General features: G+C 33.7%; 1 protein-coding gene across 1 annotated transcript; it reads right to left on the reverse strand.

Moving 5' to 3' along the window:
• Window positions 1-207: 207 nt before the first annotated feature.
• LOC309862965 (proline-rich protein 27-like) lies at window positions 208-11,889 on the reverse strand. The gene is made up of 6 exons (XM_082727434.1): window positions 11,731-11,889; window positions 9,216-9,346; window positions 7,809-7,832; window positions 6,380-6,403; window positions 3,883-4,359; window positions 208-482 (listed from the first exon to the last, which is right to left on the reverse strand). Exons 2-5 carry the CDS (start codon window positions 9,261-9,263, stop codon window positions 3,883-3,885), a joined length of 573 nt encoding a protein of 190 aa, XP_082583560.1. The 5' UTR covers window positions 9,264-9,346; window positions 11,731-11,889; the 3' UTR covers window positions 208-482.
• Between the last annotated feature and the right edge of the window lie 3,648 nt (window positions 11,890-15,537).

The raw sequence follows: 15,537 nt of genomic DNA on the forward strand, positions 1-15,537 counted from the left end.
AAGGCAGATGCTTAACCACCTGAACCACCGAGGAGCCCCTAAATAAATATTTTAAAAAAGAGATGAAACATCTTGAGGGAAGGAGAATGGGGGAGGGCTATGGAATGATGGTTGTCTCCCCTTTATCTACCTTCTGTCACAATTTGGAAACAAACCATTAAAAAATTTAATGGAAACAAACCATTAAAAACCATTAAAAATACTGGGTATTTTTGGAATAGTGTTTATTCAAAAGAAAGACACCTATTGTCATCATATGTTTAAATCTCTGACAATTATTTACATATTTAGGAAATAGCCTTTTAAAATTTTGAATGGAAAAAGTAAAACATTAATGTCATTTCTGTATAAATGAAGTCTGATGGAAAAAAACACAAGCCGATCAATATGGGAGAGTAGTGTTTTTAATATAACAGAATGAAAGTCTTTGGAAAAGACTTTCCAAAAGTTTTTGTAGATTTCATTGATGTGTTCAACAGTATCTGGAAAAAGGAAAATAACATAATTAGTTTTATATAATAGAATAAAATTACATTTATAGCAAAATATTGTTTTGTGATTTTAATGTTAAAGGACTGTTTTAAAAGTTTACCTACACATCTATACTATAATTAAGATGCACGTTTAAGAGATTCATTTGTTTTCTTCTATCTTCTTGTATATATGATGCATGCAGTCTTGTAACAATTTATTTTCAAATGCATTGTTATTCAATATTATGCTTTATTTGCATACATGTATACATTATATAGGATTCCTTTGTGTGAGGGCCTTCGGTCCAGATCAACACAATCATCTTCTGATACTGAATGATGTAAAATAAAATTCCTTCTCTACCTTAAGAGACTTTTCTGGAAAAGTGGCACATTTCTTCTGTTACTTATTATGAATTACGTAATTAATATAGTAAGAAACTAAACATAAATGCTTACTGAAAATATGAAATTATTAAATTTATGTAATATCTTGAACTAATTTACCAATCAATACCTTTTTGATCTAATATAATAGTAAAATAAGTAAAAAACAAAAGAATACAGCAACATTAAAATTTAAAGCTTTTTAATTGCCTCGACATTAACTGTTATTAAGAGACATCACCAATGATATTAACTGCCTTCACATTTGATTTTCAATTCTATCTCAATAGAAATTCTGATCTGGCTTGTGAAATAAAGTAAAATAATCCCTTGACATTTTTCCTGTCCAGTTTTATAACAGTAAAATTGGAACAGCTTTGGGAAAGGACGGAGGAGTGAGGAATGAGGGTAACCAAATATCTTGCTCAGATGAGCTCAGGTGGAATGAGCACAAATGAGCTTTTTGACCAATGCCTTTCTTCTCAGGATAATGTATAACAGAGGATAGAAGACACATTTGTGGGGGCAAGAGTTAGGGACGGGAGATTTCAGCCTAAATTATTGTTCATGTTTTCTGAGGCAGTGGCTCTTGGTGTGGGGTAAGGGAAGCTGAATAGTGATAATAGAGAAAGATCTGTGTCAACTCTAGCAATGGTTCCTCTCATCCACAATTCAACCCCTATACCTCCTATGGAAGTTTCTTCCTTTCATCAACCACTATTATTTTAGAATATTCATCATAATCATTTTGGATCAGTTTAAGGAAAAACTACTCAGTTCCTGAGTTCCTTACACAGGACATAAGCTTATAATTGCAGAAGCTCGAAGACACAACACAGGTCCAATGCCTCTCCACACCCCCCTTTCTTGTTTTCATGTAATAAAAATTTATTCCAAGGTGGTTTCACATGATGAGATTTAGCCTATTTGATGTGTGATTTTTAAATCTCAGCATCATGTATGACTTACGGAAATAAAGGATTGGTACTCTCTTTTCTAGAAAATGTCATTTCTTTACCTAAAAACAAAAAGACCTTTCATGCATGATAAAATGTACTTCATTTCATAATAGTGGGCTTATCTTTCTTGAATAATCTTTATTTTCTTGGAAGTTGTATCCTGGTGATCTCTTTGTAACTCATATTTAGAATACTCTAGATTGCCACCATATTTAGCTTTTGAAAATGGAGAACTTGTCCAATCATTCCTCTCAAGGAAGATCCTTGATAAATTTCTTTGGCTAAGGAAAAAGTCCAAGTATTTAGCAGCGTTTTCGAGCATCCCCCCCACCTTTTTTTTTTTTTTTTTATCAAGTCCCCTTTTTTTTATCCATATTTTCCAACATTTTCCCTCTGCCCCCATGTGAGCCACAGCATAGGCTGTAGATGGAAAGTGCTTTGAATCAGAGGAAGCTGCTGAATGAAAGTGTTAATGTGTGGAGTATTGTAGGGTAAGGCCTGCTCTTTAGACTTCTCTGGAGCAGTTTCAGACAACCATTTAACTTGATCCTGATCTTTCTCAGGAACAAAGGGACTGGAAGAAAATCGGTACCTCCATGGAGGAAACAATTGCCAGAAGCGTTCCATTAGTGGCAGCCTATTGCAAAATTTTCACTGGTGGATTTAAGCTCCCATTTCTTTTCAGTCTGTGCCCTGAATTCAGAGTTTCTTCCACGTAGTTGGGAATCCCACTTTCTCTTTTATAAAATAGTCTATTGTTCGGACTACATCTACTAAAACTTAAGGAATAGTTGCTTCTTGAAGATTTTTAAAAGAATGATCATTAAAAAAAAAAAAAAAAGCACACACACACTATACTTCAGGTCAAGATGAGTAACAGAAAGTAGTTTTACTCTTTTACTTGGAACAGATTTTTAAAAATATACCAAACATGGGAGAAGCAGCAGGTTCTTGATCTGAGCATTAAGCAGTGAAGGACAGTGATCCCTAAGAGAAAGGAAGAAAATAAAGTGAACCCTATGATTGTTCTAGCTTACTGCCTGGAGAATTTCCAGGCCTTCGTGAAGGGAAAGGGAGCTAGGAGTCCAGGAAGACAAGGTAGCTGAAATTCACAGAGCAGAACATCAGAGAGGTAAGAGAGGGACAAAGATAAAGATACAAAGTTCTAAAGAGGTTACCCTCATATTTTCAACTGAGTATGGATTATTTATATGATGATATCACCTGAAGCCTGGTTTAAAGAACCACTGAAAGACAAAATGGAACAATATCTGGTACTCACAGAGGGCAGGGAAAAGTTTTTGATTTCATAAGAGTGAAAAATCTCAAAATTCACAGGGCATAAACTTGACTACTCAATGGTTTGATCTCCGTAATGGGAAAAAGGAGCCTTAGTTAAAAATGTTTCTTTGTTACGGCTTGAAAGCCTTAACAGCATTGTAACCTAATGCCAGTGTAAAATGAAGCCCATGAACAAGTGTATATGGGAAAAACAATGTTTTCCCCTAACATTGGAAACAAGGCAGGGATGTCTATTTGATCACTTCTATTTAACGCTGACCTGGAGGTTTTAACCAGTACAGTATGCATTAACAAATATATAAATAAATGGAAATAAATCAGTAGCATTGAATTTGGAAATTAAAATGTTTACTAAAAAAATAAATAAAATGTTTACTAATAGATGAATGGGTCATATATATATATATATGACAAATTTCAAAATAATTATGCTAAGTGAAAGAAGGCAGACACGGAGGAGTATTTACAGTATTATTTTGTTTCCATGCAATTCTAGAAAATGGGAGCCAATCTGTAAGGACCGAAAATGGATTAGGGATAGGAAAAGAGGAGAGTGGGGTTTCCCCCCTCATTGGTATATAGATCTGTTAAAACTTACCATGGCAAACCTTTTCAGTACCTGTAGTTTGCTGTATGCCAACTGAATCTTCATAAAGCTGTTCAAAATGTTTAAGTGATACTTGTTTGCTTATGGGGAGATTCAGTTTCTTTTCTCTCCTACAAATTCCGTGCATTATGGGAACAAGGTTTAGGCAACCCACCTAATCCAGGGAAGTAGCAGGCTGGTGTTCTGAAGCCACAGGCTCGGCGTCATCAGGCTCTAAGGGCCCAGGCTCAACGGCAATAAGCTTTGGGTTGGGAGGTGTAGTAGGTACAGCTACAAGAGGTGTGGCTATGTAAGGTTCAGCAGGCTTAGGCATGGGAGCACTGTCTGGGAAAAAAGGTCCTCCAAGCGAACTTGAGGGAAGGGCAAAGAAGGGAGATTTCTGAGGAGGAGTAGGAGGAGAGGAGGAGGACAGCCAAGTAGTTACAGGAAAACTAGACCTGTGGTAGGGGAGAGCTCCGGGAGAACTGAGAATCCAGGGTAATGGGGGTCCCCCTGAATTAGGGTCAGGATTCCCACGGTAATTGGGGATTTCATTCCCTGAAGGATGAAAAGGAGGAGCAAAATTATTGGCTGATGTGGGATAAGGAATATTCAGAGATGGGCTAAGAGGGTAATGATTGCCGCTGTAATCCTAAAGGAGAAGCAAAGAAGTCGGTTAAAGTTGATTGTTTATACCTATGTTATCTCTATATTACCCAAGTTATGACCATGATGCTCTACAGGGAGTGAAGATTTTTTGATGAGAATTCCAATTTAGTCTCTTTCTTAAGGTTAATATATTTCCATAATTTTTGTGATAGAAACTACTAATTTCTTGAGAATATTGATTAAATTTCAATTTTGGGAGAAATATTTTGTGTTAAGGCAAGTCAGAATCTTATAAACTGAACGATATACCAGCTTAGTCTAGGAGAAAATAGAAGGAAAGTGTGTGCCGAGTACAGACTTGGTATTTCCAGGCTTCCTTCTCTGTACCCTCTGCCCAACCCACTGCTCTTAGTGCCCGCAGATGTCTTAAGGACCCCACTAAAGCATTCACTTAGATATACCCCTTTTATGCACCCTTTTGATCTTCTCTCCCATCCTATAACATCCTAGTCTGCTCATCAAGGTCAAGCATCTCTAACTGTTATTAAGAAGGAAACCAGACTGGATGTGGAGGAGTGATTGCTGGCTTTTCAAAAAAAAAAAAAAAAATTGAGATATAATTGAGTATAGTTCATACCATATTGTATATTTGAATGTTCTTAAGACAGTAGATCTTAAAAGCTGACATCACAAGAAAAAAATTGTAATTGTGCGGTGATGGATGTTACTTGGACTTAATGTGGCAAGCATTTTGCAATATCTATCCCTGGCTTTTCACATTTAATTTTCCCTGTGCTGTTTGTATTTTATTTTTCTTAAAAAAGATTTTATTTATTTATTTGACAGAGAGGGATCACAAGTAAGTAGAGAGGTAGGCAGAGAGAGAGAGAGGGAGAAGCAGGCTCCCTGCAGGGAGCCCGATGTGGGACTCGATCCCGGGACCCTGAGATCATGACCTGAGCCGAAGGCAGAGCTTAACCCACTGAGCCACCCAGGCACCCCCTGTTTGTGTTTTAAATGAGAGATCATAAATGTTGCTCATGCATTCACTATTAAATTTCAAATGGTTTCTTTCTGTAGAAGGACCTCTACAAACTTCAGTTGCCCCAGATTTGTCTGTTACATGTATGTGAGACTGGCGGGGAGGTCCAAGGTCACAAAATTATGTAGGAATTTACAGAAAATTAAGACATCTTTTGGTCTCACATCCACAAAATTTTATTTCTTATCATAAATTTTTCATGCAGTTTTGGTATATATTAGTTTATGTATCAAGATCCTAGATTCTTTGATTCAGTGCATAGCTCCCTTATAATTTAAAGAATCTTAAATGTTTGTAACATAAATATTTTTAAAATATTATAGGCTATGTTTAATATTTCTTATGTATTTATGTTAAGGCTGGCCAGTTGACATTTTCTTTACATATATTATAAGCTAATTTGTCAATGGCAGACACCATTTATGAACATATATCCAGTTTTCATATTTGTCAAAAAATATTGCCTTCTTTATCAACAGTACTTTTCTGTGATATGTAACTTTAAATTCCAGTTTAAAACATTTAATCTAAAGTGCAAGCAGTGAAACTGGATAAGATACCACTATGAATAGGAAAATTATAGGATATATAAATACACATATGCTTTATACATGCATTTATATTTATACATGCATTTTTAATGACCCCTCATAAACAAGCAAAGAATGCATTTCTAAATTACTTACCTTTTCAAGGAAAAAAAAAGTAATACTGAATTATTTAACATTATTAGATAGAAAATACTATTTTTTTTAAAGACTTTTTTTTTTTTTTTGACTGAGAGATCACAAGCAGGCAGAGAGAGAGGGGGAAGCAGGCTCCCTGCTGAGCAGAGAGCCAGATGTGGGGTTTGATCCCAGGACCCTGAGATCATGACCTGAGCCAAAGGCAGAAGATTAACTCACTGAGCCACCCATGTGCTCCAGAAAATACTATTTTTTGAAAATGCTATTTAAAAAAGAAAATAATACAGACCACATTTTAGTATCTTAAAATATAAATAAATAAGAACATATTTTACCTTTTCATCAGATGAGAAAATTTTCTAAAACAACAAAGAAAATAATGTTTGTGTTAAATTTCATGCCACTGAAAAATACCATTCTTTAGATCTCTACCTACATTTAGAGTGACTATAACTGACAAAACTGTCCAAGCAACTTGGAATTTTCTTTCTTAAGTGATAGTTGTTTTCCTATGATTATGTGGACTCTTCTGCTTTCTAAATACATTCTTACAAAATAGATATGCAATGGCCAATATTAATATTCTATTAGTACCAGTGTTTCTACACTATCATTAAATTTCTCATTCATGTTTATTTGTAAGCTTCCACATACAGTGCTTAATTGGCTTATGTATACCAGATATTTACGTCAGAGCATCATTCGTGTTTATTACCCCGTGACTAAACAAGGCTTTACAAAATAAATTCTCAATAAATGCAGATTGTTCCTCAGTGGATTGGGGATATTTTAAGCCTTTTCTTGGTGGATATTCAAGGATTTATTTTTAAAATGTATAAGATGAGTGCCTACTCTGTGCTCTATATTGGGATCCTAAGTATTGGAAAGGACAAACCAGGTTTCTTTGTTCAGACCTAGTTATTGTGTCTCCCAGTCAGTCCAGCTTCCTCATTAAAACTTAACATTGTATAAAAACCAAAGCAATGAATTAACCAAAAGTAGAATCAAACCTTTAAACACAGAGGACAAACTGATCATTGCCAGAGGGAAGGGGTAGGAAGGCAAAATGGGTGAATGGGATTGGGAGACACAGACTTCTACTTATGGAATGAGTAAATCATGGGAATAAAGGACACAACGTAGAGCATATAATCAATGATATCATAATAGCACTTCATCGTGACAGATTATAGATACACCTGTAGTGAGCATAGCATAACATAAGAGAAGGGGAATCACTATGTTGTACACCTGAAACTAATATAACGTTGTGTGCCAATTATACGCAAATAAAAGAGGAAGAAAAAAAGAATTTAATATTATATATAACATTTCTGTTCAATTTGGTTTGGTTTCCTGAATTGCTGAGTTAAAAATGTTTCCTTTTGCATCATATTTTCATCCTTAATTATGATGCATGTTGCACAAGTGATAAAGGTTTCAGAATGTTCACAGAGACAAATGTCAGTGACTTGTATTGTGACCATAGATCCCTAGTTTCTCATAAGTAATATATTAACTCTTATAAGAAATTCAAAAGAATAAAAAGAATATCTCAGACTGTTTTCATTTTAACAGTTATTTTCAAAACCTTTCTACATTTGTATTCCATAAACATTTTTCTTCAAATAAGAATAGATTAATAGCACTAATATTTTAACAGCAATAGTAGTCCCAAAGCTACAGTGTAAAGGAATCAGAGACTTTAAAATACACTTTAAGGTAAAAACAAATACATTCATATGTAAATGAAAAGAGTCTTACCTCATCAGGGAAGTGGAAACGCTTCTAAAACAAAGGAAAAATTAATTCACTATGGTTATTTATTTGAAAACATCTGTACCCAGATTTCCATATTACTGAAGAATTTGTACAGTTTTATTAGTATAGTTTATTTCTTTTTTTTTTTTTAAAGATTTTATTCATTTATTTGAAAGAGAGAGAGAGAGAGCACGCCCATGTGCACAAGCTGGAGTGGGGAGAGTATAGGGTAGGGTAGGGAGCAGAGCAGAAGGAGAAGCAGACTCCCTGGTGAGCAGGGAGCAGATTCCTGGGGCTCCACCTGAGAGTTTTACTTTTGCTGAAGGATTTGGGTTTGTAATCTGTAAATCTGAAAGATCATCTGGCTGTTATTCATATATTTGGTTTTGCTGCTTTCACTCTCAAGTTTTGTTTGCATTCTGTGTGTGTGTATGTGCGTGCATGTGCACGTATAAGTGCCACTTGTTTACACTTGCACAAGGATCATATATTCACTTGTTCTCCAATGAAGCTTCAATGAAGTCACCACAGATTATGCACAAGAATAAAAAATAGTATAGAAACTCATCATTTGCCATTTTGAGAATTAGAGTTTAATTCAGGTAATTTTAGGGGATATAAAAAAGTACCTTGAAATTTTCCCAGGATGATAATAATAATTGCAATAGTATTAATATTATATTAATAATATTATTATTATGATAATATATAATACAAAGTAATAATATATAATAAAAATAAAATATATATTATATAATACAGGTATATATAATATTATAATAATAATAATACAAGGTAGCTTTTGAGTCCTAGATACTCTGATAAACACTTTGGATAAATATGTAATGCTCAAAACCATTCTGTGAGGTAAGTGTCATAATTTTCCCCTTTTATAAAAGAGGCTATTTAGCACACTCATTGGCTAGAATTAAGAAATTTCCATCAGCTATCTCTTACATTGGAGTTGCATCTGCTTATGCTGCATTGAAAGTCATTATGTCCATTGAACCAAGTGTTCCTTGTGACTCTACCTAAACACTTCCAGCAAAGGAACATCACTGCCAGAGGAAACCCAACCCAGCTTTCTATAATTAGAAGATATAAACTCTGTTAAAACAATCTACATGGCGTTCTGGCTGCCTCTAACTTTGTCCTCCTCTAGCCCACTACATTTTTGAACTAACCTCTTTTCCTTGCTGGTTAGCCATTTAGATAACACTTTATTATTTTGCTTTTAAAAATATCTTTTGAAAAGTTTGGCACAACAAACCTCATGCCCATTAACATATCTCTCTGCTTTGTTGTTATCAGTGCTATACTAACTTATGTCAATAACATGAATTCCTATCTATGATTGTTCGATGGCTATACTATTGCTATAACTTAACTATTAACTATTTCCTCACTCACCTTTGCAAAAGCAACATAAAAGATGCAGGCCCACAGTAGAAGCTTCATTTTGAGTGAGCTTATGAAGGCTAATTTTATAAAGTGGTTGTTTCAGAAAAGATACAATATATATCTTAGTTATTTCTCTTCTCCTAGAGAGAGACAAAAGAATGCATGGTTTGGTTAGTCTGATTAGAAGCACCCTCAATAGGAAATTTGGTCCTATGCTATTAACTACTGTTGTTACCTAATAGGAATGATGTTAAAACAAAATTACTCTTTTCTGAAATGTCCTTCAATAATCAGTTGGCTTCTAACTAAACTTCTTTAAGAGGGAGTGAACTCATTTAGTTACCTAGGGATACATTTTTGCAATTAATTTGTCATGGAGTGCTTACTATGAAATAAAATTCCTTAAAAGTAGCCATTCTGTGGGTGCTGTATTAGGATTTTCTTTTTACAGAATAATTAGGAGATTAGTATCAACAACTTGGAAAAATTTCCAGTCCTAATGTTGCTGCCACTGTATGCTGTGGCATAAACCTTTAAGCTCTTAATCATCCATTTTTTCCCTCTCTCTCTGAAAAGTGGTGGGTCAGCCCTATATTCAGGTGTGTGTCTTGATTACGCTAAATTTTCTTCAAAGAAAGTACAGCCAACCTCTAGTTGGCTGTCTTCTCCCTTCCCCCCAAACATAAATTATCTCCACTCTTAACTAAAAATATATATACATGACACTTTTTTAACATGAATATCTCAAAATGTGAAAAATATAACTGCCAAGAAGTATTTTATTAATAATGATATCAGTTTCATAATAATTGTCAAATGAATATTCAGATGTTAAATAGAGCTAAAGTATTTCGTGGATCATTTCTAATTAAATAATGTCTGATTTTTAAAATAATTTCTATAATTCATTTTATCCTCTATAGTATATATTTTTTTGTGAAGTGACAATGTATTACTTACATGCTAAATATATTCCAATAACGTGAAATATTTGCAAGTTTTTGATGAGACCAGGAATGCTTTAGTGTCTTATTCATAACAAGACCTAGGCTTCAAAATTCTATTCATGGGAGTAGCCCAGGAAATTATATACTCCATCCATTTCTCAAAATATATATATTTTTAAATTTTAGATCATCTGTTTACCTGTTTAATATGGTTTGACCACATATTGGATGGTCTTTGATATAATATTCTTTGATATTATATGTCTGTTTTTTTGTTGAGAGACTACAAAAGCAAGAAACCAATAGGTTTTATCATCATTTTTAAGTTGTAAAGATATATGGGACAACGAACTGCGCCTCATTCTCTTTTCCAATAAACAGCACTGGAGAAATTCTTCACAGGTCCCAATACCTAGGGTTTTCTGGAGCTATGGATATACTTTCATGTCCTAGATGCGTTGATATTACTTATCTCTTGTTTTTGCATTTATTTTTGTTTCTTGCCTCCCAGGAATTTGAGTCAAATTTTTTAGCCATATTTAGAACTCTACAGGGCATTATGGCACCTTACTTGGGAATCTTACTGCATCTCTGACTTTATATCATTTCCTCTAATCTTGCTTTTCCCTTATCAAAATATCTATATTATTTTTTAAAAATTCTGTTTTACTTATTTTCCAAGCTGTTTTAAATCCTTTTAGAATGACTCATATTATGAACAAAGAGAGGAAAAAAATAAGCAATCAAACAAATCTCCTAAAATTGTTTATAGTGCTAAGATTTCTCTTTGGCATATTTTAACATTTTTGTAGAAATTAGGAGCTGATTTTAATTGGCTAATTGTATGTGGCAATTAAAATGATGAAAGTGGATAAAATCATATAGGAAAAATATGTATAGTTAAAAAGAAATGGCTGAGGTCAGAGTCCTAGAAAATATCAATGTTTGTGTAAAGAAGACGTCCATGTGGAATATCTAGAAGAAATAGCTAAAGAAAGAATTATAAAAATTACCAGAAAGGAAATATTAATAGGTCCAAGTAGAATCGTGCACCTGGGGGCAACTTATTCATTTTCTAATATAATTTCCTCACCTGTAAGGTATAGTATTAATCATTATTAGTAATGTAATAATTATAAGGTTAATTCAGGCAAGTATATAAATTACCATGCACATAACTGCTTAGTTTCATGTATTATGATCATCATTATTACTTTTACCACAATCTATTAAAAAGGAGAGATTACAGAGAAAAATTTTTAAAAGCATCAAAAGAGCTATTAGTTTTGACAAAAAGTTTATTTGAAACTTGAAGGAGACAATTAAGTTATGTTGAGATTTATCAAGTTATTGAAGTATTGTAGTAATGGTGGATAGTGTTTGGGCTTGATAGACTCAAGACTATTTAATCTTGAAATAAGATTAAAGATTTTAAACTTAAAATAGAGAGGTATTTTTTAGTAGGATTAACTGAACTTATAAGGAGTGTTGAGGAAGGCAGCTAACTCTAATGACAACAAGACAAAGTTTGATAAGCACACTTTGGTGACAAAAAAAAGTTCAGAAAATTAACTTACTTTAAGATTCAGCTGCTTGAAAGGAGTGGCGGCGGACATTGAGTTCATGATTGGGGGTTTTCCTGACAGGATTCAGTGCAGGGAGGCAGAAGAGTTATATACAGTGTGACGATAATATCTGAAATAGTCAAGGATAAAGTCTGGGCTGTGTAAGAAAGGGAGTTCTGATAGGGAATCAGAGTGTTAAGGGGTGCAGTGTTCTATGAAAACAAAGAAAACTTCTCTCAGCTTCTTCCTGTTCCAGCCTTTCAAAGTATATGTCATATGTTACTTCCTTCTGAAAACAAACAAACAAACAAACAAACAAAAACCCTTTAGTGTTCAACCTGAACAAGAAAGGAAATGAAGCTAAGGGGGATTGAATAGAATGGAAGATAATGGAAGGGCAAAAAAGACTGGAATATTCTATGAAGTGAAAGAAAAAGTCTTCAGTTTTCAAATATTTTCACCAAAGACACACCTCTTACAATGACACTCTCCTGTGAACAGCCCCACCACTCCAGGACCTTCCCATAACAACCAAATGCATAATACAAACTTCTAAGCTCAATAACCTTCATATTTATCCTTCCTTTCTGACCTCAGCTCTACTGTCCCTTAACTTCCCTTCCCTCTGTCTTCTTTGGATGTGTTCATTTCCTTAGAGTTTTCCCTTATAATACATGCATGTACCCACTCATTTGCTCTTTGTGTTTCTTCATTTGTTAAATACCATTAATAGGAGGCCTTGGAAGATTTATATTCTCAATGCCTGACTCCTTTCTTCAGTGGGACAATGTGAACTAAGAGGAGGATTGAGGGCTCTGATAAACTTCGGGATTGAGGCTGTGGCACATTATGAGCATGAATAAATCAGAAAGATGGTAGGTTGATGGCTGAATAGTCTGCCAACTCAGCTGTGGTTGGGAAATATAATTAGTAGTGTTCAAGTTTATCCATTATGAGAAGTAAAATCTAAGTGTAAAGCTATGTCAGGGATAGCCAAGCTCATAAAAAGTCAGTTGGTAAAGGACTCTTTATATTATCATTCGTAGCCTCGTGGGCCAGTATGAACCATGGAAATAATGATTACACACCAAAGAATGCAATTGAAATTTTATTTTGTGGGGGAAAGAAAGGTGGTTTTCCAACTCAGAAAGAATGATGAAAACATCTTACATAATCGTCAGCCCAGTTTGTAATAAACCACAATACAGACCCAGTATATTCAACATGAATTAACAGGAAAAGTGTAAATGACTCAGGAAATATTCTGCACAGTCTTCCTTTGGCTCAGTGTTTTTGGCTTATTAACAGGCCTGTCCAAGCTGGTAGTATGAAGAAACATTATAGATAAGAAAATGTAGAAGGTAGATTTTCTGGTCAAACCTAAAAGGAAAAAGATAGTACTATGTTATCTACTAGGCTGGTCTCTAGCAATAATATGTGTTTGTATATAGAACCATACAAACTCTCATCCACTCTAATCTGGCAAAATAATTAACTATTAGTAAATTATTTTCTAGTGCCTCAAATGATATCTAGCACATAGTAGGATTTTTGTAACTATTTGTTGAACAATAAATGAGTGAATGAAAGTTAATGGGCTCTTCAGTCTAAAATACAAAAGTAGTGTTTATCTTTATTTATTAAATGGTAAATATTTACATTTTAATATAAAATGTAAATATTTACCATTTGAAGGCATATTTAACTACTTTTATTTTCCAAATAGTTTATTAGACATAAAATATTACTGCTTCTTATATTTTAAACCCTTTTGATCTACTTGAAATCTTGATTTTATTAAAGGAATTTTATTATGTGGAAAGGCTTTGGGCTGATATTTTAAGAAATCACTTTGTAATTATTAAATTCTTCAGAATTTATTTTACTTTTTTTGTTTTCTCTATTTCTTTTATAATTTTTTTAATTTTTCTGTCAATTTGGTATTTTTGTCTCATTATTTCTCCTGCCACTGCTTTGGTTAGTCTAATTATATGAAAGAACTTAGTTTAGGACTTAACTCAGATGCATAACTTGACCTTTCTGTACCACCATGTCCTCATGCCTCTAACTTAGCATTTAGTATATTGTATCGCCATTTCTGTGTCCTTGTCTAGAACAGAGCTTAATGAAGGTAACTTTGGTATCATTTCTATCTCATGTCTCTCACATGATGGAGCACATGATCATCTTTTTAAAACTGTAGAATAAATATATAAATAATGATAACAAAGGGAATATTGCTATTTATAAAATATAACTACTTTTAGTTTTTATCTGTAGTAGTTGTTAGTATCTTCCTCATAAAAGATTATTTTGTGAAGTTGCCTCTTTCTCATTCACTAGGAAGAATAAAATGACATGACAAAGCAAATCAAATTTGTGACAGTGTACCTAAAGTTTAAAAGTGCTCTTTCAATAATACCCTATCTGGACTTTGGGTACAGTTTGACTTGAACAGGGGAAGGTTTGATCTTTAGGGCCAAAGATCTGTATTAGACTTGGTGCTTTGACTTTTGCAGGGTGATCATAAACAAATTATTTAACCTCCAAAACGCCTCAGTTTCCTTACCTCAAATTGGCTAATCATATTAACTACCTCTTAGATTTTCTTGTGAGCATGAAAGTAGTTAATATAAGCAAAGGACTCAAAACAGTGACCAGCACATGGTAAAATCCTTTAAAAATTACTGTTATTACTAATTTCTTTGAAACCTACTTTGTCCTATTGCAGGGCATATAAAAAGAACAAGAAGGTAAATTGAATGAGTCAGAATTCTAAGATAGGAGATAGCCTATACTGCAAGGAGCATATAAGAAAAATTAAATGTGAGTACATAAAAGCAACACTGATATGCATTCGTTTCCTTGGATTTCCACCTGGCTTTAAAGCAATGGGAAAATTATCAAAGAAAAAAAACCAAGAAAAACTAAGGTATAAAAAATGATTTTTTTCCCCCAGAGAAAATGATACAGGGAATTTATTTTAGAGCAGCTTGATTTGTCTAGGAAACTATCTTGGTATTATACATCTTTCACAAACAGAAATGCTGAGTCCGCACTTCTTGGCTCAATTCAAAGACATGGATACACATCTCTGTGAACATTAAGTTTGTGATAGTTTCCACCTAGATAGTTTCCACTAATGCTTCTGGCTGAATGCATCATTAGCTACAGAGAAAATTTCTTATAATTTATTTTCTTAGCTAATTTATGATAATATATTTTATAAAGTATTCATAAAAACATGCACAAAAAAGTTACACAGATAAGTTACATTAATGAATCAAGAAGGTGTACACAAAGTATAAAATATTTCATAAGCCTAAATACCATTTAATTAAAATTGAAACTATATTACTTAACAATATTAAGGTCACGTTCTTCACATAACAATTCTGCTTTAGGGGTGCCTGGGTGGCTCAGGCAGTTAAGGGTCTGCTTTTGGCTCGGGTCATGATTTTGGAGTCCTGGGATGGAGTCCTGCATTGGGCTCCTTGCTCAGCAGGGAGCCTGCTTCTCTTTCTGCCCCTCACCCCTCACTCTCTCTGCCCCTCACTCTTTCTCTCTCTCAAATAGGTAAGTAAAATCTTAAAAAAAAAAAAAAGCCAATTCTATTTTAGATTATTGTTTAAATTCTAGGCATAAAAGCACTTACCAAAAGCAAGTAGAAGTTGTCAATTCAAAAATCTTAAAGGTGTCTCTTTAAAAGAGAATTAAATGACATATTTTAGCTAAATGTTTATAATAACAAACAAAAATAATATATGGAAATATTTAGAATAGATTTTAAGCATCTCACATTCAACTACAGATACTAAA

This window comes from Mustela nivalis (assembly GCF_964662115.1).
Source record: "Mustela nivalis genome assembly, chromosome: 4".
NCBI lineage: Eukaryota > Metazoa > Chordata > Mammalia > Carnivora > Mustelidae > Mustela > Mustela nivalis.